At 36.6% G+C, this 22,895-nt stretch overlaps 1 protein-coding gene and 2 long non-coding RNA genes across 3 annotated transcripts in view; 2 read left to right on the top strand and 1 right to left on the bottom strand.

The window, feature by feature from the left end:
- Positions 1-22,895, bottom strand: part of LOC134796328 (uncharacterized) — a 280,891-nt gene that overhangs the window by 98,414 nt on the left and 159,582 nt on the right. The window lies entirely within an intron of this gene.
- Positions 8,623-10,852, top strand: LOC134796314 (uncharacterized). Its single transcript, XM_063768399.1, has 2 exons — positions 8,623-9,026; positions 9,320-10,852. The coding sequence occupies exons 1-2, from the start codon at positions 8,693-8,695 to the stop codon at positions 10,243-10,245; spliced, it is 1,260 nt and encodes a 419-aa protein (XP_063624469.1). The 5' UTR covers positions 8,623-8,692; the 3' UTR covers positions 10,246-10,852.
- LOC134796607 (uncharacterized) lies at positions 14,452-15,203 on the top strand. The gene is made up of 2 exons (XR_010144970.1): positions 14,452-14,671; positions 14,760-15,203. It is a non-coding gene; the product is annotated as an uncharacterized LOC134796607 (long non-coding RNA).

The raw sequence follows: 22,895 nt of genomic DNA, 5'->3' as shown, positions 1-22,895 counted from the left end.
CGGATTACAAGACGTAATTATATATTGTTTGCATTTATATTACAATAGGACTTAAATTATTATGGGGAATAAAACTGCTCGAGTGATTTGATAAACTAAGTGTAATATAATCAACGCGCCACCACATTGTTTTAGTTTAGCCGGAAATGAAATTGTTTACTTCTCAGTGCCTGTGTTCATAACTATATTATTTGAAGCATTTTTAGTACTTCGATGCGTATACTATACTTAAATAACAGAAATAACGATGTACATACTACGAAACTTGTTAATTATGATGTATAAATATGGTTTAAGGCTGAGAAATATTGCAGTCACAAAGTAGTCGCAATGTTTCGACTTTGTGTCGACTCTGTGTTGACACATGACACGCGCTGTCAAAAGTAATAACAAAGTTACTGGTATGTTACTGGATTTGCAAAATGGCTCCTTGTGTTGATTTGTTTTCAGATATTCTCAAAGTGTAAAAATGCCGTGGTCAGAGATGGGTATTAATCGATTAACTGTTTATTCGACTAATTAATGGAATAAAAAAAGTTAATTCTCAAATTTTAATCGCAATTAGTTTAGTCGACCTAACATAGATTGAAATTGAATTAATCTGAATATTAATCGAATAAATTATCGATTAAATCTCGATTGAAAGTTGACAGGGGGCCATTTTTGTACGTAAAAATAATAGAAATGTCTTGCATGCAGATGGTAGCAAAACACTTTGTCATAAAAGTCGAGATGGGTGTCGATATATAGGTTTTAGGGAGTGCCGATTTCGAAAATTATGACCATTTTGGAATCCGAAATGGCGGCCATGCACTGTGTCATAAAAGTCGTCATGGATGTCGTTTTATACGTTTTAGGGGGCCCCAATTTTGAAAATGATGACCATTTTGGAATCCAAAATGGCGGCCATGCACTATGCCATAAAAGTCGTCATGGGTGTCGTTGTATAGGTTTTAGGGGGCGCAGATTTCGAAAATGATGACCATTTTGGAATCCAAAATGGCGGCCATGCACTATGTCATAAAAGTCGTCATGGATGTCGTTTTATAGGTTTTGGGGGGCGCAGATTTCGAAAATGATAACATTTTGGAATCCAAAATGGCGGCCAGGCAGTATGTCATAAAAGTCGTCTTGGCTGTCGTTTTATAGGTTTTAGGGAGCGCAGATTTCGAAAATAATAACTATTTTGGAATCCAAGATGGCCGCCATGCACTATGTTAAAAGTCGTCATGGATGTCGTTGTATTGGTCATGGTCATCAATTTCGAAATCTGCACACCTGTTTCAAATAAGGTATCGGTAGATGCATCCTAGTAAGTCAACAACATCTATATCTACTATCGAAATGTACTTTTGATAGTACTTATGTAGTAGTACGAAATGTAATCTGAAAGGAATCAAGTAATATATATTCCTGTACCTAATGAAGAATCGACATTGATTTCTATTACTAGTAATTGTAGTATTCGAAAAATTGATTCCTGATTCCTCAAATGGAATTGTACTTAGTAATTCGGTATTGTTAGATTACAAAGTAATCTAGGAATCGGTAATCAGATTACAAAGTAATTTCAAGTAATCGTGGAATCAGGAATCAATTACGAAATGCCCATCTCAGACTAAGTAGCACTGCATTCAATTGATCTGTTTGGCGAACCGTGAGTTCACAGTTCGGGGCGAACTACTATATGTATAGGTTTTAGGGTGTGCAGAATTCGAAAATGATGACCATTTTGGAAACCAAGATGTCTACCGTACACTTTGTCATAAAAGTCGTCATGGATCTCGATTTATAGGTATTAGGGAGTGGAGAATTCGAAAATTATGACCGTTTTAGAATCTAAGATATCTGCCGTGCACGTTGGTCATGGTCATCATTTTCGAATTCTACTCTTCCTAACACCTATAAATCAACATCCATGACGGGTCATATGACAAAGTGCACGGCAGACATCTTGGAATCCAAAATGGTCATCATTTTCGAATTCTGCACTCCCTTAAACCTATAAAACCATATCCATGACGACTTTTATGACAAAGTGCACGGCAGTTATCTTGGATTCCAAACTGGTCATCATTTTCGAAGTCGGCACTTCCTAAAACCTATAAAACGATATTCATGACGACTTTTATGACAAAATACGTAGCCGCCATCTTGGATTATAAAATGATCATCGTTTTCGAATTCTGCACTCCCTAAAACCTATAAATCGACATCCGTGACGACGCAAGTTATCTTTATTTTCAGATCTAACAAATTGCTACAGAATACAAAGGACAAAAAAGAAGCGAGGAGGTAATGAAACAAGCAAAAATACAGATGATTCCTCGACGCAATTGGGTGATTCTTAAATTGTGTCCAGATTTTTTTGTCATAAAAGTTTTTATTTTTCACATATTACTCTCACAAGTTCCGTGACATTTCGACCTTGTAATTTTTTAAGTAAATGTTTTTGTTTATCTATGAGGATCTCACTAGAATAATATAATCGAGGTATGTTTATATTTGATGATTGAAATAGTAACGAAAAAAAATATATATTTGTGTCTTATATTCCTGCCGAAGACTTTTATTTTACCTTTTCCTACAAAACTACAGAGTTTGGCCAAGTAATAAGAATTTAGGGCTCTCAATTTTATTTTGACTTCTACAACAGTAAAGCTACGAGGCCATGTTTGGTATCGTTTTCGTATACATTCGCAGTACCAAATTTAGTTAAGGTATCACATTGACACCATTCCGAAGTAAAAACATATAAACTTATTAAAATACTTTCTTTTAAACTCCTCTTCACGCTTAAACTGCTGAACAGTTTTAATTTAAATTTGGTACACATATATTTTGAGTCCCGAGACAGGACATAATAAGTTATCTCAAAAATCATCCTTTAAAGGTGTGAAATGAGGTGTAGGGGGGAATTCAGAATTGAATTCTTGAAGTTAATACTGTTTAAGTTTAGGTTTGAAGTCATGGTTTTTTATCATTTTTAACTAAATCAAAGATGTAGACCATCCCAAATTTCATATAAATCGGTTCAGCGGTTATTGATTTCCCGTACAAATTTCCACGCCACTTTTCACACCTTCAAAAGATGATTTCGGTTATAAGATCTATCCTTATCCGGGACGCAAACTATTTCTATACCAAATTTCAACGAAATCGGTTCAGCGGTTAAGCGTCAAGAGGAGTTTCAAAAAAACCGGCCAAGTGCGAGTCGGACTCGCTTATTAAGGGTTCCGTCCATTAAGTCCGACTCGCGCTTGACTGCACATTTCTAATAGGTTTTCCTGTCATCTATAGGTAAAGAACTATTTTGTGTATTCAGACGGACATACATACAGACGCACGAGTGATCCTATAAGGGTTCCGTTTTTAGGGTTCCGTACCCAAAGGGTAAAACGGGACCCTATTACTAAGACTTCGCTGTCCGTCCGTCCGTCCGTCCGTCCGTCCGTCTGTCACCAGGCTGTATCTCACGAACCGTGATAGCTAGACAGTTGAAATTTTCACAGATGATGTATTTCTGTTGCCGCTATAACAACAAATACTAAAAACAGAATAAAATAAAGATTTAAATGGGGCTCCCATACAACAAACGTGATTTTTGACCAAAGTTAAGCAACGTCGGGAGTGGTCAGTATTTGGATGGGTGACCGTTTTTTTTTTTTTTTTTTTTTTTGCATTCTGGTACGGAACCCTTCGTGCGCGAGTCCGACTCGCACTTGCCCGGTTTTTTCCTTTTAAGGTACGGAACCCTAAAAAGATTTATTTTTATTTTGTGGAATGGTGTCAATGTGATACTTTAAATGGATTCAGCACTCCAGATTTATACGAAAACGATACCAAACACGGCCTAGCACCTTCACTGATATAGATATATCAAGATAAAATTGAGAGCCCTAAATAAACTTTCAAGAGCGGATATCTCAAAAAATATTCAACATATCGAAAAATTGACGGAATAAACTTGTAACAAATTAAATTAACTTTCATTTTGTATAAGTGGCCATGTCGCTGAGATGCATAGTTTCCGAGATATAATCGAAAAACCGGAAAATGGGCCCTTCAAAGCCCCCTCTCTCCCCCCGCTCAAGGGCTACAGCCGGGGACTTTTGATATGTTCACCTCCTAACTTGTCAAACCGAGTTACGGAGTCAAAAGTTGTGTTCCGACCATTTCCCTCTACAACTTTTGGAGCATTCGTTGCCTGACCTAAGTAGCTTATTGCATTTCTTTAAAAACTTTTCTGTAAAAGGTTGACGGGTGTTGGGTGTTTATATGGTTTCGGTCGATTATTATCATTTGCATTGCCCATGATGACTTACTAGAATTACGAGCACACGAGACACTAATAGTAGTTTGACAAACCTTGGTTTTCAAGAGGTATTTTATATTGACATTTGCTGTCACAAATTTGCTGTCAGATTTAGTCGCAAACCGCACGCAAAGTGCACACAAATGTGTCGACACCTTGTTACGGAAAAGTGTAGACACGGCGACGACACTTTGTTTCGAAACAATTCTAGACACATTGTGTGGACTCTGTTACGACACATCTGACATTTAGTTACCACTTTGTGATTCTGCGACTGGAATGGTTATATGGGTAGTGACATACCTCTAAAATTGTACTTAATACCTACTGCCTACGAAGCAGGAGATCCCGGGTTCGAATCCTAGCAAGGGCATTTAGTGTTTATCACAAATATTTGTTCCTAAGTTATGTATGTTTTCTATGTATATTATGTATATCGTCGTCTAGTACCTACAACACAAGCCTTATTGAGCTTACCGTGGGACTATACTCTAAATCATAATTAGATTCCAAAAAAAGTAAGACAATGTTGCCACTTTTTACTAGCGCGTCTTGTATTTATGTAAAAGTAAGTAAATAAAAGTACTTTTTTAAATCGTAGGCGTAAAATTACCAATAAATAAATTATCTTAGCGTATTTATTTATAAAAAGGAATTTACTATTTTACAAACAAATTATTGCAGTGGCAACATTTTTTGGAATCTAATTATGATTTAGAGTTTAAAACGATCTGTGTAAAATTGTCCTATACACGGGCGTAGCCAGGGGGAGGGTTTTGGGGGTTCAAACCCCTCCCCCCCCCCCCCGAAAAGTTCAGAATATTAACATTCATAGAATTAAAATAAGAACAGGCGTGCGGCATATTTCATTGATTACTAACTATTACCTATATATGTAGTATACGGTGGTTTGGATTTTGGATTTCTCCGCCATCGTCGATTATCGGATCGCATCAATTACTTTCTAAGATATGATAAAGGTGACATTCGGGTGGCGACTGCAGCAGCATTATTCTGTTGCAACGTTACTGCTGCAGCACTGTCAATTTTCGTGATAAAATGATGTGTCTGATTTCCATACTAAAAGTAAAAATGTAAAACTGTCTATCAAATTGCGTTTTTTATATCGATAAATTTTCACGCTCGCTTCGCTCGCGTTTTCAATTACTTTCTAAGATATTACAAAGGTGACATTCGGGTGACGACTGCAGCAGCATTACTCTGTTGCTACGTTTCTGCTGCAGCACTGTAAATTGTCGTGATAAAATGATGTGACTGATTTCCATACTAAAAGTAAAAATGTACAACTGTCTATCAAATTGCGTTTTTTATATCGAAAAATTTTCGCGCTCGCTTCGCTCGCGTTTTCAATTACTTTCTAAGATATGACAAAGGTGACATTCGGGTGGCGACTGCAGCAGCACTACTCTGTTGCTACGTTACTGCTGCAGCACTGTCAATTTTCGTGATAAAATTATGTGACTGATTTCCATACTAAAAAGTAAAAATGTACAACTGTCTATCAAATTGCGTTTTTATATCGAAAAATTTTCGCGCTCGCTCCACTCGCGTTTTCAATTACATTCTAAGATATGGCGACTACAGCAGCATTAGGTACTCTGTTGCAAAGTTACTACTGCGGCACTGTCAATTTTCGTGATAAAACTTCGAGCAACACGGAAGGGAGGCGGCATTCGCACTATTTCCCCTCTGCCGAGGTACAAGATTAGCGCGTCAATCTAATCTAGCGCGGGTAATAAAACTAGTTGCACTTGGATTTTTCACTAGACCGAGTCCAGACGCGCGCGTGAACACTGCTGCACAAAAATGCCTGTTTGCTCGGTTTTTTGTTATAAAAAGAGGTCGGGGACATCAAATTTACAAAAAGAAAGTGTTACATTTCACATGTAATATTTTTTTTTACATATCATACGTTTAATTACATTCAAACACAATTATTATATTTTAGTCTCATGTAATTGTTGGATTTATCGATTTTGCTCGCTCAGTACAAATTGTGGATCGGTCGAGCGACAAATCCGACTTCTCATCTCTCAGAATACAATAACATACTTCAACGAAAATGTGTTAGTGTGCGTGTTGTGACACTTGTCACTCGTCCGTACACAAAAAGAGATCGAGGTTTGCAAGATTTGTCTTTGACGTGTGTCATTTTCTATGTATTTGTGTCGTCATTACAGATTGGATTTTGTATGTAAGTGTGTGAGAAGTGCGACTGTGTGCACCTTTCCCCCCGCGAAAAATGGCAGAAAGATTTGTACGGTGAGATATCGCTTGGGCCCCTCCCTTCCGATGTGTCGGAAGCCGGTGTTGCTCGAAGTGATAAAATGATGTGACTGATTTCCATTCTCAGCTGTAATGCGGCAATGAACGTCACTCAATTTACCAAAAAAATTCAATGTAATCTTGATGACCCTAGGGAGAGGGGGCATCATGGTCTAGAAATGCTTAGGGCATCAAAATATCTTAATCCGGCACTGGTCGTTTGCGGAGTCAAACGATTTGGGACTCGCATTTTATACACATTTCCATGCCTTCCCGAAAAAAATCGAATCATTCGCGAAAGTCTCGCAACGCATTGAGGTTACAAACGGCACGAGGTCTTCCTCAGGAGTCTGAAGAAGACCACGGTGAGTGGCGCTCTAGCCAGACAGGCCGCTTCGCTTTCGCTCGCGCGCGTATACCTTACTGTATCGTCCAATATACACCTACTCTGTCGTTAGAATCACGTGTAAAATTTTAATAAGGGCGAAAAAAACTATTGATTTTGGAGTGTAGTTTTATTTAGTGGTACCTCACTGTAAAATATTTTATCTGGACTACAGTCCTCTAGCATAACCATCTGTCAACTTTACTTTACTTTACTTCAAGTTCCGCCTCCAGGGGAGAGGGACAGAAATTAGGATTAGAAATTAGCCGCTTACTGACACAGACCGAATTCCACGAGAGCCGCGGGCACAGCTAGTCTCTAATATTTTTCTTGTATAAGGGTTATTTTATGTACTTTTAGTCGTTTTATTTTCTTGAACCCCCCCCCCGATACTAAAACCTGGCTACGCCCGTGTCCTTAATACTTATTTATTGCCACACTTTGACATTGCAAATGCTATGCAAAGTTATCTTAACTTAGTCCTACTTAATATTATTTATTAGTCTCCGACAGATTGCGTAGCTAAAAATAACACTGGTCCAAAAACCGCTCAGTTGTAAAACGTCTAAAGAGCAGAGAACGCGCATAGATCCTTCTCCCTCTTCATCATAAGACGTATGAGTTCCTTGTTAAAGGTATGACCTGATTGTTATTACTTATCGTATGGAAACAAATTGCAGCTGGAGTCCTGAGAGCCACTCGTCACGCGCAGGACGTCTTCCAATTGACAAGTGGTTAGATATATATAGATTTTTAACAAACGTTATCACTCCTGTGGACAGTTGTTGTCAATTTCCGAACAAAACAAAACTTCCGAAAGACTCGGATAAATATATCAACATAATCTTCGACAAGGTGTGAGTAAATCGATTTCATTTATTAAAATCTACTTAAATTAGGGCCACTTGCACCATCCCACTAACCCGGGGTTAAGCGGTTAAACCGTTAACCCAGTGTCAAATTGATATTTATTGAGAAATTGTACTGGTGACTATCGTAACTCCAGGTTTAACCGGTTAACCCCGGGTTAGTGGGATGGGGCAAGTGGCCCTTAATAGTTAATAGCTTATGTCCATACTCGTATATATGTCATATGATACTCATGATTTTCTCAGTTACCCCAAAAAGTAAAATGTAGAAAAGTGTTTTATTATTTTTATTTTGTTTTATAAATGCTTAGTCCCTCTGGTCCCAAGAAAACATTAATGCAGAAATAAAAGGACTAGCCATAGTACAGTCGAATGTCGAGAACACCATTCTTCCGTGATGGGTAAATACATTTAACTAAGCTACTACTAATAACTACTATACTATATACTACTATTAATGTTGTACTAGGCATAGGCCTCCATTAGACAATAACTTTTCAAAACAAAATAAATCCACTTTGGTTACGTTATCACGCAGCAAACAGTATCAATTGCTCTGAATGCCTGTTTGTCTTCAGAATCCCTCAGACAACACTGAACTGAACACGAGACTCTTATCAGAGACGTAACTTACAGACGCCCGTCTATTTACCGGAACGTGTCACGCAATAACCGCATCTATTCAAACCGCTGACAGTCCAAATGCTTCAATGAAGCTACTATTTAGTTCTTAATTGATTGACAGCACAAAGAAGGGTTAAGAAAACAATGATCTTCAAAACTTAGTATATAATGGTGTCTAGAATTAGCGACGACACAGTCTGAACCATTAGCAACATGGGTAAAGATCGCAGAAGCTCAGTTCGAGTAGGAGATATCTTGAACGACAGTCAACTGTGTCATATAATAAAGAAATGGATTGGAGAAGGAAGCTGGCAGATGGTGAGTGCGGAGCTCAGACCAGCAGCGGTGGAAGGAATAGCAGGTTTTCTCGGTGACCACTTTAGACTGACCGTGCGACTCAAGCTGGAGGGACGCCTGGTGACTATCCCCTTGTTCGTCAAGTCTCTGCCGCTGAACAATAAGCCGAAAGCGGATTTTATTAATGAGCATCATTTTAACAAGAAGGAAGTGGCGATATTCAAATTGATAGACGAAATGGATATAGAAGGTGAGTATTTAAAGTAGGTATATATATTGACTTAACCCTGTCATAGTTTAATATAATTTAAGATCACACACGATACCACTCTCGCAATATAGACGGTCATGTGGATTTATTTTTGAACATTTTTGAATTAAGTACCTTATTTTTTTATATATCTGATAACTACTTATTAAAATTATCAATTCGTCTAAGAAGCGATCTGACACTAGTACAAAATTGGTAAAATGATGATTGGATCGTAACTAAAGTGGAGTTTTTTACGCTAGGTTAGATTGCACGATTTAATTCGGTTTCAGGTCCAAACCCGTTTGTGGCTAACGCGCTTCTCTACAACGAGTCCATCCTGGTGATGCGCGACTTGACTCCCGAGGGTTACACCACCACCAACCAGCTGGAGACCTTCGACCTTCCCCATGTGCTGGTCACCCTCGCCTCTGTAGCACGCTTCCATGCTGCTTTTGCGAACCATGAGACCAATAAAGGCCTCGCTCTTCAACGCCCATACTCAATCTTAGAAGAACATGGCACCGTCACTGTTGAGCACAACTTTAAAGACACGCTTTGGATCCACGCAGGAGCCAAACTTAGCGCCAACATCATCAAAAGTTTCTCAGACAAATACAGATCCGTCCCTGATCTAGAAGCTAAATTGTTGAAACAGTTCTTAGAAGCTTGTGATGAGTTAACAGAGCACAAGGACACCTTAAACGTGGTGCTCCACAAGGATCTTTGGGTCAATAACATCATGTTCAAATATGAAAACGGCGAGCCGATAAATTCAATCTTAGTGGACTTCCAGTGTGTGCGCTACGGACCGCCCGCTTTCGACGTTACTTTCTTCATATACACCACTACCTCGCGGAGCTTCCGCGACCAACATGAGGCTACTTATCTTAAACACTACTTTGAAATCTTTACAGAATGCTTAGACGTGCATACCAAGTTGCGTCTTAAAGGTTTAGGGTATGATTTTGAAGAGTTTCTCCGCTGGATAGAGTTTAGTAGAAGATTCGCAGTTCTCGGAGGGCTTATGTTGGGTCCGTACGTCCTGATGGATCCAGAGACGGCTCGGGTGAACTTTGATGACCCGGCCACGTTCGAGAAGTACACTAATGAGGACCGTTCGGAGCCTGTGTTGGCGCATGCGCGCCGCTGTCCAGAGTACAAGCGGCGGCTGGTTGATATAAACGAGGAATTTGTGGAGAGATACGTGCGACCTTAGAGCCGAGTATGAAGAGTTAAAGTAGTCCTGGACAAAGCTGTTAGGTATATGAGATATAATTTGTGATAATTTTATACTATTACTTGCTATTACTATTGATTGTACTGTTTTAAACTGTTCCTTAGTTGAAAAAACGCGCTCCGTGCTAAATTAATTCGTTTTCCCTTCATATTTGTATTGGTCACTCAGAAACGTCCAATCTACGGTTAAATTATGAAACTTAGTTGATAATTGAGTTATGAAACTTTAACACGAAGCGCACAATCTAGGTCATTGGTCGAATTGTACTAATACATACCTACTAGGTATAGGTATTTGTATATTCTCAATTAGAACTTTAGAAAATGTGATGGGTAGTTACCTAGTATGTAAATATTTAAATTAAGTAATCTATCAATATCTAAATAGCTATATACCAATGATGTTACCTATATTTTTTATTTTATATAGCAGCGTGTTTTAGTTGTTATTCAAAGTGGTAGGTACATATATAGTTATTAAATTTTAAAACACTACCTAGTAAATGTAATTATGTATCTTAATACTTATAGGATAATGTAGTAATCTATTGAGCACTACTAAGTTACACGCAGTCATTTTTGTTGCAGTTCATGTTTCATTTTCAAATTCAAATATACATATAAATAATAATTTACATGAAGAATGGCATGAGCAATAGATAAAAAAAAATACAAAGTTTTTCAGACTTTTCTACGCCAGATGGCAATGGTGTTACGATGAAATTTAACCTACCATTTGTTTATAGTGTATACCTACCCTACCCCCAACCGGTGCGTTGCGCCAACGTCCTTATCGACCGAGCATATGGTGTACTGATCTGCGTCACAAGCCGACCTAGGATTAGTGCATGATGTCTACGAATAATATATCGTTGTAGCAAACATGTTGTTTGGTGTATGGCAGGATTGGCAGGGGAACCTCCAGGTGGTTGCGTCAGCGCGTCCTTACCGGGCGAGCATATGGTGTACGCCGATCTGTGTCAACGCGCAGCAGACCTAGGGTTGGTCCATGACCAAACTGCTACCTATGTGCAAAAAGTTTTTTTTATTAACTAGTAATTATTCTAGAGGATAAACCTTATATCACCTAAAAACTACACTGGTATTCAAAATTAGACAAAACATATGTAAAAATTTGAATTAAAAGGCGAGGCGTAGAATTATGAAAGTAAACTTTAATTCATCAAAATGTATAGAGAGATCTGTATATCTGACGAAATATATTTTGCACCGATTTATCGGATTACTTGTATGGCGAATCGGTGCAAAATATATTTCGTCAACTATATTATACAGTAAAATAATCCCATAACATATGCTCGCGATCGTTAGTTGATTATATATAAATTGTAAGCACTTTAAATTTACAAATATTGGTACCTACAGACTTCAACATACAACAACATAATGAATATATTTATGTTTACAAACAGTTAAAGTTACAAGTTGATAAAAGAGATACCATTATCACAAAGTAGGTAAATAAATGAGAATAGCTGCTGAAGATTATGAAACTTGTTTGAGTTTCCATGGAAAACCTACAAAACATGTAGCATAACACACATATTAAAAGTTACCTAAAATATATTGGTGTTTGACGATCATAGACTACAGAATTATGAAGCGTTTACAAATAGTAGGTATTAATAAGATACAGGTCACCATCACCACAAATAGGAACAATTTTAAATGTAGGTAAAATGCTGCGCCGCAAGTAGCGCTATTGAGTTGCATCCTAATAGGTACCTTATTAAATATCTGACAAAATATATTTTGCACCGATCTATCGTATTACTGGTATCATGTATGGCGTATCGGTGCAAAATACCGGTGTCCATTATTTTTTTTTAGGGACAATATGTAGGTATCGCGCTCCCATAATAAATCGGTACCTACGGGCGGAGCGCCTGTGTCGTGACGTGACCACAAGTTTTCATAGAAGCTCCATATAGATTAGATTAAATTAGATTTATTTATTTCACAACATATGATCACAGTACAAATTACATTAATGTCAATTTATAAGAATCTATATTGTGATCGTCAGAAATAAATTTAAATAATTATAATATAGTAATTAAGGTAATTTGTGTTGAGGACAAACAGTTTTAGCGGTGTATCTTTGACATCAATTTGAAATAAAACATCAAAATTTATATCACCCACCAATGCTCCTTAGTATAAGTATATAAATGCGTGTGTGGCAGCCCTGATCAGATGGTCACGACTGCAGCTCTCCATATCGAGAGAAAAATGTGGAATGACCAACTCCGAACCTCGCCCGGTGAGGCAATGGAGGTTTGACAGACAGATGAATCTGATGACTTGGATGGATGTATTATAGACTCTTTCAGGCCTATTCGGATTTCGAGATAATCACAAGATCTAGAGACGATTTAGAGATCAACTAGATCTACATTAGATATCGACTAGATGTGACTTGGATATCTAAGTCATAACTTGTCGAAATCGTTCAAGAGGACCTCCAGAATTGCGGAAACGTCAAATTTGACATATCTATCTTACAAATATCTTTAAATTATCCATATCGTAACTTGTTGAAGTCTAGAAGAAATCTAATTCATTTTCCGAATCAAGCCGTTTGTAACATATTTCATTACATAGTTAGGATTATGGTCACAGTCAGACAAGCACTTATAAGTCTTACAACTTATGTGAATGAGAGATAAAATTAACATTAAACTTCCTAAAATTAATATACCTACATATTCCGTGTTGATATACCTATTGCACGAAGTTGACATGTCGCATATTCTTTACTTGTTGTGCAAACAAATGCCGCCGCCCGCCGCTGATGCTTCTCAATTCCAAACAATAACCAAAACAAATGAAAATGCGGCGGTCAAAGGAGATAATAAAATTTTATCTACACACATGTCATTAGTGCTCTATAATGCGTTCAGAAACCGTAGGAAATGACAGGCTTTATTACAACCAATTTTACTATGAGAACTTTCTTATCTGTGGTAATAGGAAAATTTGTACTATAATGTACATAACGTTATAGATTTTTGTAGGTTATGAGTTTAAATTTGGAACAGCAGTCAAAACTCAAGTAGGTCTCTATTCTAGTATCCATAGATATTAAAACAGTTATCGATACGAAATGTCAATTTAGTATTTTTTTAAATATAAACCGCACGATATTCGATCTCGAGTGACATGAAAATAAGGACTTCATTCTTTTGTCTAGGAATTTAAAAAACTACGGATGTGTGACATGCGTGAAAAAAGTTTTCATTCACCGCCATTTGATATGTTATCTTTTAGTTAGTTTTAAGTATGTGTTTAGATAAAGTAGTGTATGTAACTGTACATAATTAGGCATTAAAACACTCGTGTGATCCTATTAAGAAACTCACTGACGTTCGTTTCTTAAACCCACACTCGTATTTTAATGCCTCTCATTATGTAGCAGTCACATAAACTACTATTATTACAGAGTTCATCTCCATCATCAGATCAGCTCAATGATATATTGCATTATCCCTCGACTCACATAATTATGTATGCAAATTTTCAGCTTCATCGGAAACCGGGAAGTGGAACAATTTTAACTTGCAAGATGTGATTACACACAGACAGACAACGGGACAGGTGAAACTAAAAAAATAAAAGCTTGTGAAAGTAGTGAGTAGTTAACGATATAGAAGCGTTTTTTCTTCGCATATGAGTTTTCCTCTTATGGTCTAAGATCCGAGATATATGGTGTAACATAGCGCCAGCTAGTGGTTTTGGTGGAACTTCGTTGTTTCTGTTATTTCTGTTAGTGTTAATTTCTTTTTAGAAATATTGAACATGATTTAATTTAATTATATAGTTTAATTACAAATAGAAATATTTGTATTTCACCTTTTTTCTTGATATTGTGTCGTTGGGTAATTAAACCTTTATGTTTTAAAAGATAGCACAATATGACTGGCAACATGCAGTTCGTGTTGTAAAGAGCACGAAATTTGAAATGGAAGGAAAATAGAATGAGAAGAAAAGACGGCATGGATTTGTGTCAGAACATATATTGATTGTTACAAAAATTAAAATATATTAATATAAAACTCAGCGTGGAAATCCATTGTCGCTGTATATAGTTCCGGAGATACTTATTTTGGTTAGGTACTGGGTAAGTAATTCTCGCAATGTTGTGTTTTCACGGCAAACCGGCTAAATCCAAACTCGGTAAAGACTAAGTTATTTATTCTTTCCAGGGTTTAATATGTCGTGGCAAATGTTCCTTTCCTTTGCCATGTTGCTGAAGAAAGAGGTGCGTGCCCTTGAGCGTGGCAAGCTGATGTAAGAGACGGGTCTTCTCAAGATCGGGACGCCTTCATGGTCATTGTCACGAGTTCCGACCCAAATGCTATTTCTTGACCGCTGCAGACTTTTCTGTAAGTGTTATGATTCGGTTCAGTGTTTAGGTGTCTCTCAGCAGTTGTGTACAAAGCTAAATCTCATGATATTTGTTATATTTTTTAGATCGTCTATCTCGTTCGTCTGGCGGAATGCAGAGGAGTTAACTTGGAGGAATTAACGTCGTCTGTGGCAGCAGGTATGTGTTGGCCCTTAGGTAGCCCATAGTAAGCTCATAGTTTACTTGAAGTTCATGTTTTGTTTTGTCATAGATCGGTAACCTTTTGCTTTTGTCACATTTATAATGAATAACTTTAATATCATAACCAAGGTTTACTGTGATCTAATGGACAGTGTTACTTGCCAATTTAATGCTCAGGCGTAACTTTACGGGTTATAATTATCTGAATAAAATTTAACTAAACAACTAGTTTGTTGGTGGTTTATCCTAAGTGTAAGAATACAGATATTAATGAACCAACAGCTCTACCGTTAGCAGTCAGAGCTAGAAGTTGTAATTTTTAGGGTATGTAGGAGTTTTGAGAGAAGAAATAAAACAGCTATCAAGTGGACTCTTGTGTTTTCTTTCCTTTATTACATCCCTAGGTATTATGTAACCAGCCGGGTACATTTTCATAGGTTTACAGGTTACAATGGTCGACCTTCACCAATCTGTATGACGGATGTGACTATGAAAATATGAAAGGAAATATGTTCTAAGAACATAAATAAATAAAGAAATATGGTCAAGGCTATTTTTAATTAATTTTTGAAAAAAATTTTTTTCGTCAAATATCACCGATTTGTCTGACGAACGAAATAAGTTTCAATGGAAAGTATACAACTTGTACAACATAAATCAACGAGGTTGCCCATCTTTTTCCGGTCACTATTATGTGGTTGCCGTGTTTAAAGAGGTGATTTTATATCGATAATTTCACTCATCTGTCTGACGCTTGAATTATACATTAAAATGATGGTAATTTTATTGCAAATACAATGGTTTAGGGTTGCCTGCGAAAATCCGGTCACAAATAAGGGTTGCCGGGCTTTTAAATAAAATAATAAGGGAAGACTTTTAGCGATAGCTCATAAATGGATTAACTGATAAAGTTTATTTTAATTTTATTTGAATAAGTTTTTTAAGCACTTTTTTGAGATTTTTTTCGTAGTTTTTGGACCGATGGCTCAAAAGTTAGAAGCAAGATTTTTTCTTTCTAAATGATTATTTCCGAAATGATTCACTTTATCAAAAAATGTTGTTTATAGACCACTATTTATTTTGAAAGACCTATCCAACGACACCCCACACTATAGGGTTGAAATACTAAAAAAATTGTCACACACATTTTGTTTCTTTCAAAGCGATTATTTCCGAAAACATTCACTTTATCAAATAATGCTTACTTAAAACCCCTATTCATTTTGAAAGACCTATCCAACGACATCCCACACCATAGGGTTGAAACGAAAAACAAATTCCTCACATACATTATGTTTTTCTTTCGAAGCAATTATTTACTAAAATATTCACTTTTGAAAAAAAAATTTTAGAACTCTATTCATTTTAAAACTTCTATCAAATAACATCTCACAACATAGGTATGAAACGAAAGAAAAAGAAAAAAAATGTGTGTGAACATTTTTTTTGCTTCAACCCTATAGTGTTACATGTCGTTGGATAGGTCTTTTAAAATAAATAGGGGTTTTAAAAAACATTTTTTGATAAAGTGAATATTTTAGTAAATAATCGCTTCGAAAGAAACAAAATGTATGTGAGGATTTTTTTTTCGATTTATCCCCATAGTGTGGGATGTCGTTGGATAGGTCTTTCAAAATGAATAGGGGTTTTAAGAAAACATTTTTATATAAAGTGAATATTTTCGGAAATAATCGATTTGAAAGAAACAAAATGTGTATGACAATTTTTTTATCATTTCAACCCTATAGTGTGGGGTGCCGTTGGATAGGTCTTTCACAATAAATAGGGGTCTATAAACAACATTTTTTGATAAAGTGAATCATTTCGGAAATAATCATTTAGAAAGAAAAAAATAAGGTTTTTGCTTCTAACTTTTGAACCATCGGTCCAAAAAATATGAAAAAAATAACGAAAATAGTGCTTAAAAAACTTATTTAAAACAAACTTAATCAGTTAAGCCGTTTATGAGTTATCGCTAAAAGTCTTCCCTTCTTATTTTATTTAAAAGCCTGGCAACCCTTATTTGTGACCGGATTTTCGCAGGCAACCCTATACCATTGTATTTGCAATAAAATTACCATCATTTTGATGTATAATTCAAGCGTCAGACAGATGAGTGAAATTATCGATATAAAATCACCTCTTTAAACACGGCAACCACATAATAGTGACCGGAAAAAATAGGCAAACTAGTTGATTCATGTTGTACAAGTTGTATACTTTCCATTAAAACTTATTTCGTTCGTCAGAGAAATCGGTGAAATTTGACGAAAAAATTTTATTTTCAAAAATAATTAAAAATAGTTTTGACCATATTTCTTCAGGCAACCCTATTTATTTATGTTCTGGAACAGATTTCCTTTCATATTTTCATAGTTACATCCGTCAGACATATTGGTGAAGGTCGGCCATATATCTCAGATCTTCTACTACATATTACACAAGTATTCGCCGGCAAGCCAACGATCACTACATTTCTTGCTCGAGAAAAAAGTCGATCACTCCTCGCATAGCCGCTGCACGCTGGTCGGACAGTTGCTTCAAGTCAGTCATAGTTATTTACGGTAGAGCAGCTGTGTAGAGAAACCGAGAGTTGTCCGTATAGGGCGACACGCCGCCCTTGTCCCACTGCGTGAGCCTCCAGGGTTGGTCGGTAAAATATGGCAAGTGTCCGTAGGCAATTTGACAACAAAAATAAGACATGCGCATGTGGTGTACATACAGGCCCGTCCTAAACTATGCTGGGGCCCTTGGGCACATACGAATTTGGGGCCCTTTTGAAAAGTAAAGAAAGCGAATTAAACTAACACTTTTCTTTTTACTGAGGTGTGCCAATAAAGAGTATTCTATCTATCTATCTATCTAACATTTTTCTACTATGATGTTCTATTTATTATGGGTAATCAAATATACTGTTACATACAGTATCAGTATATTTCTCGGTCTTTCGGGGCCCCCTGAGGATGGGGGCCCTGGGCACGGACCCCGTGTGCCCTTATGGTAAAGACGGTACTGTGTACATAAATATACAATAGCAAATACATAGGTACTACCTACTGCAGGTATAATATTTTATAAATAAACTACACTTCATTAACTTCATTAATATCACTGCAGCGACTGATACACAGACAACCTTCGATTTATAAATTTGTCAAAATTGTTCAAAATTACAAAAAAAAAACGATAATTATGTTTTTAATATAATTGTAACGGTGCGTGTAACGAAGCGTTACACTATCGACCTTCATACTATTTCTGGCACCATACAAATTCTGAATTCCCTTTTGAAATTCAAATCCTATTCCAAATTCCATTCAATGATTTTTATTTTCAGTTCGATCACATACTCTGATCGATAAACATCATTTAATCTAACAGACTGTACTTCCCAAGTTTCTAAACACGACCGTTTAAGTGTGATTTTTATTAGTAAACGTAATAATTCATAAGTGCGTGCAGTTCAGTATAGTGCTCGTTTTGTGGCCCTGCACACCTTCCAGATATATATCTACATCATCAGCATCACCAAGGCACATATTGTAAGTTATTTGATTTCTAACCTTCTGAATTACGAAAGTGTTTTTATACATACCTATCTGTTAACACGTAACCTGTATTGTTACAGGTGCCTTTTTATTTAAATAATAAATACCCCTCATCGCTCTGGATCCTGCCTTTTCATTCCCATCATCCCCGTGAGGCTCCTCTACCTGCCCCCTCACAATAATAGGTAAACTATTTCAAACCTAATCTCTTATGGCGCTAATCGTTCTGCAAGTGGATTGATTTGTGTAAGATTATCGCCAAATATTTGTTTATCAATTGAAGCCAGTGCCCCGATATATTTTATTATTAATGTATTGTTTATTTCTATAATTTTTGATTGCTTACTACTTCGACCATTTTCCTTAAATTTGTCCTTGCTTAACATAATATAAGGTATGTTGTCTTTAAAATATTATTTTCCTCGTACATTCAGACATTTAACGTCTTATCTTCCATCAAAGCCCAACTTGGGACCTGCCGCAACGCAATACTGGCAAAGAATAAAACCATTTCACACTCCCTAAAACAGCACATAATCGCCAATTTGAGTTTAGTTGACAAAATATTATTCTCAGGTGTAAATACTTTTCTATGAAACTTGGACCCGGATTTATTAACAAATGCGTTTAATTAGAGATCAGATTTACACCGGTTTCTAGAGAAATGGACGGTATGTATAGTGAATACAAACATGTTAGTAAATATGGCGCCTGCGAGGCAGTACTGCGCAACACACAACAGCTGTCGCGAAAGGTCTTTGCTACGATCAAAATATTCACCAGTATTTTGTTAACAACATCAAAACTTAATTTTTACGGTTCCGCTTGCTGTCCTGAAAGAACGGCAACGGGCTAAGTTAGGCGACGACAAGAAATAAATACCTAATTATAAGATGTTTCCACTACACTTTACCCAGTAGCTGTATACCGCTCGGACAGGACCGAAACATCTAATTGGATGAAAGTGCAGTGCTGATTTTTGTCATTTTTGAAGATCTATTGTCCAGCATATAACGTCATTCGACTGATGTTATGATGCTGACGAGTGCATATAGGGGTGATTTAAATAATGATTCGACGGCGATGCTATTTTTATAACGGTAATCAAAAAGTATCTGGCTTTAATCCTACCAGTCCAGGGGAATATTTACTTTGTCAAAAGAGTAGGAGGCAGCAGACTGCGATGGACGGCACAAACTCCGAAGACCCTGCTGCAGTGAATTTTGGGTGGCTATATAGGGCGCCCAACCCAAATGTTCGTGATGCGTGATGCATCTTAAAACATGGCACTGCGCCAATCGTCGTCCTTCATAAGTCGTAAGGTCATTTTGTGACAATCTAGATCGAGATGATCACAAAATGACCCTACGACTAATGTAGAATTGTATATATATCATATGTATTATAATGTGTAGATACTGGACATACTAATCAAGCTGTGTCCTCACCTTATCTGAGGATAGAATGATCGCACCAAATATGGTTTAGCCGACTTAATTAGAACTTAAGCCGCAAACAGGAAAACACATTTCTAGCAATTTGTCGCAGAGCCCTGACCTCATTGCGATGTATAAAATGTTTTAATAATACTTGTATAGGTATACGTCTGTGGTTACCGCGAGACAAAACAACTAATTTAGAAATGGTGATACTATATATATGTCACCGTAAAATTGTAAACACTCGTCATATTATAATCTCGCTAGTTACATTATAAACTGACGGTAGGGAGATTATAATCTAACCTAACCTAACCTACGTTAAATTATAAACTAACGGGTTTACAATCTTACGGTGTCATATACATACTTGTTACCTAAAAAAGTTTGCCAGCGACGACTGGGTAACAATAGCCCAAGACAGGGAAATATGGAGTAAAATGGAGGAGGCCTTTACTCGTCAAGAGGTCCTTAATAATAAAAACTAAATTATTGAATAGAATTTTACAATTTAACCTTGCATGGACATTATTTAGTTTGATAATATTTAATTTAATTTAATAATGTACTATTATTTAAATTAATAATGAAATATGTATATTTTTTATTAAGGAATTAAATGGCTTAAATAAAATAAAAAAATAATATACCTACTGACCTGGAACCCGATTCAGAGGGCCTACCGCTAACATCGAAGTTCGCAAATTCCGCGGGCATCTCTCTCTCTCTCTTTTACTTCAATTAAGACGTAATTAGAATGACAGAGAAATATACCGCCAAATTGCGAACTTCGGTGTTCGCGTCGCGGTAAGCCCTCAGTTTTAACAACTTGTTACTGTTAGAATTGGTTTTGAGACGACCTTGCTGATCGTCTTTGTGATTGGCGCGCACCTCACGCACGACTTTCGCTTCATTTCTCACGCACCAATCAGCGTGAGCGATCTTCAAGGTCGTGTCACAATAAGATCCAAACCGTAACAGGTTGTTAAATCTGAATCAGGCTCCTACTGGTTGTTCAATCTTTGCCGCCTTCAATTAAAATTCGTCTAAGTAATCAAAAATCAAATTCCTTGGATTATTAACTTCTCAAACTTCTGAGTCAGCATCATTTGTGTCATATATTTCGAATTTTATCATTATATCGCTTACAATTCCGGGGTTATAGGTAAATTTTAAGCATTATTTATGTCAAACGGGCCTTAATATTTACAAAAGGTGAAGGCTAAAGGACTACGAATAAAGACAAGTGAATATAATTCCTTCTTGGGCAAAGTCAGATGAAGACACTGCGGCGTATGCACATGTCGCAAGCGCAGCCGCAGGGCGCGCCTAGTTTCGTCACGACACCTCATGTTACATTATTGTTTCCTTCGATGACTCATATATTGATAGACTAGTCACTGAACAAACAGATGCTTTTAGCTAATTCTAGGTATAACTTAAATTTCACGTAAAAGCATCTTGAATAAAATTATTTTTTTAATTTTTATTTAAGATCCAATGTTACCCTTGATCTTGAGCAGCATCTGGGCAGAAGTAGGCAATTTAAAATTACATACGTTACATTTTTCCTTTCTCGGTATTTGGAAACAGAAAACTATTGAGGTTCTGACTTAAATAATAACTTACATTATTGAAAGGATTAATTTTAACGTGCCGTATCTATTTAAGACAGCAGTAACACGAGCCTCCGGACCGCCACCACAGCCCCGGAAGAGTTGGGAAATAATACCTGCATTTTGAAACATACTTCGGTATAGTATGAATTATCTCAGGTGATTTTTTCGGGCTCGGACCCTAATCTGTTAAACAAAAGGTATTGTGTCCTTTATGCAGTGGTTACACTACTTACTGCTAATAGCCCCGACATAAGTAACGGGAACAAGCCCGTTTAAAAAGCAAACTTACCATTCTATTTATATGGTTCAAATTCATAAAACAGCCCATAACGGAGATAACACGTTTTGTTATCTCCAAAAACAAGACCACCCTGATTGTTCTCTGAACGAGCTGTCCCATGAATTTGAACCTTAATACTATCACGATAGTTGCCTTTTAAACGAAATGGTTGCTTTGGCACGTGCTGTACAGCGCTTTTAAAAGAAACAAAGGCTTTTGTTTAACGGATTAGCACCCGAACCCGAAAAAATCATCTGAGATAATTTATACTATACTGCACTTTAAATCTACTTAAAGGTTCTTTTTATGATATTCATTTGTCAATTCAAGTTTAGTTCGATTCGATTAAAGTTTTGTCTGTATTTTGATTTGGCGGATAGAAATTCCGAATAGGATCTATTGGATCTTCGTTATGAAGATATGAGAGCCCGTGGTCGAAACTATAATTATAGTACATAGTTAATGAATTCATAAATTAATTACCTACTCAAGTGTTTTGCGTGGTATTCCTTGCAAAAAATCATAAATTAAGTTATATTTTATGTGTCATTTAATAGCAGTAAAAGTATGATTAATCATAGCCAAACCTCAAATCGATGGACCAACAGCTATTAAGAAAAACCACTTATCGCCAGGATACAAATCGGAACAATTTCTTAAAAAGAGAGATTGTACAGCAACACTCACCGCCCATAGTTGAACCTTAATGTCTTCACAATAAAGTTTACAAATCATCAGTTAATTGTGGATGACGGTACATAAATCAAACTCGGACTATCAGCTACATCTAACTGATTATTGCCATTATTGGTCGATCTTATATCCTTAAAACAAGGTTTACATTCGTTCACTTTTATTTAATTGTAGTATCAAATACGCTAAGTGCCGTTACATTAAATGATTGTTTAAAAGGGTATGGAGTGAATATAAGTAAGTGAATAAATCACTTTCTAGACGAGAGTGAGACAGTGAGAGTGACAACGTTGACAAATGGGTTTGTTAATGGATGGCAATTTTTGCAAATTTTATGGCAGAGTTTAAGCAAAAAGCTGATGATAAGTGATGGGGTTTTAATACTTTCGCTGCGGCAATTAGTTGACATCGCAGTTGGCCATATTTAATCGTTTGTTGGCAAGGAACGGAATCCACTGGACTTTGTAACGACTTTTTGACC

The sequence above is a fragment of the Cydia splendana genome, chromosome 13 (assembly GCF_910591565.1).
Source record: "Cydia splendana chromosome 13, ilCydSple1.2, whole genome shotgun sequence".
Taxonomy (NCBI): Eukaryota; Metazoa; Arthropoda; class Insecta; order Lepidoptera; family Tortricidae; genus Cydia; species Cydia splendana.
The sequence above is the reverse complement of the archived record's forward strand: the minus strand, read 5'-3'. Positions and strand labels throughout refer to the sequence as shown.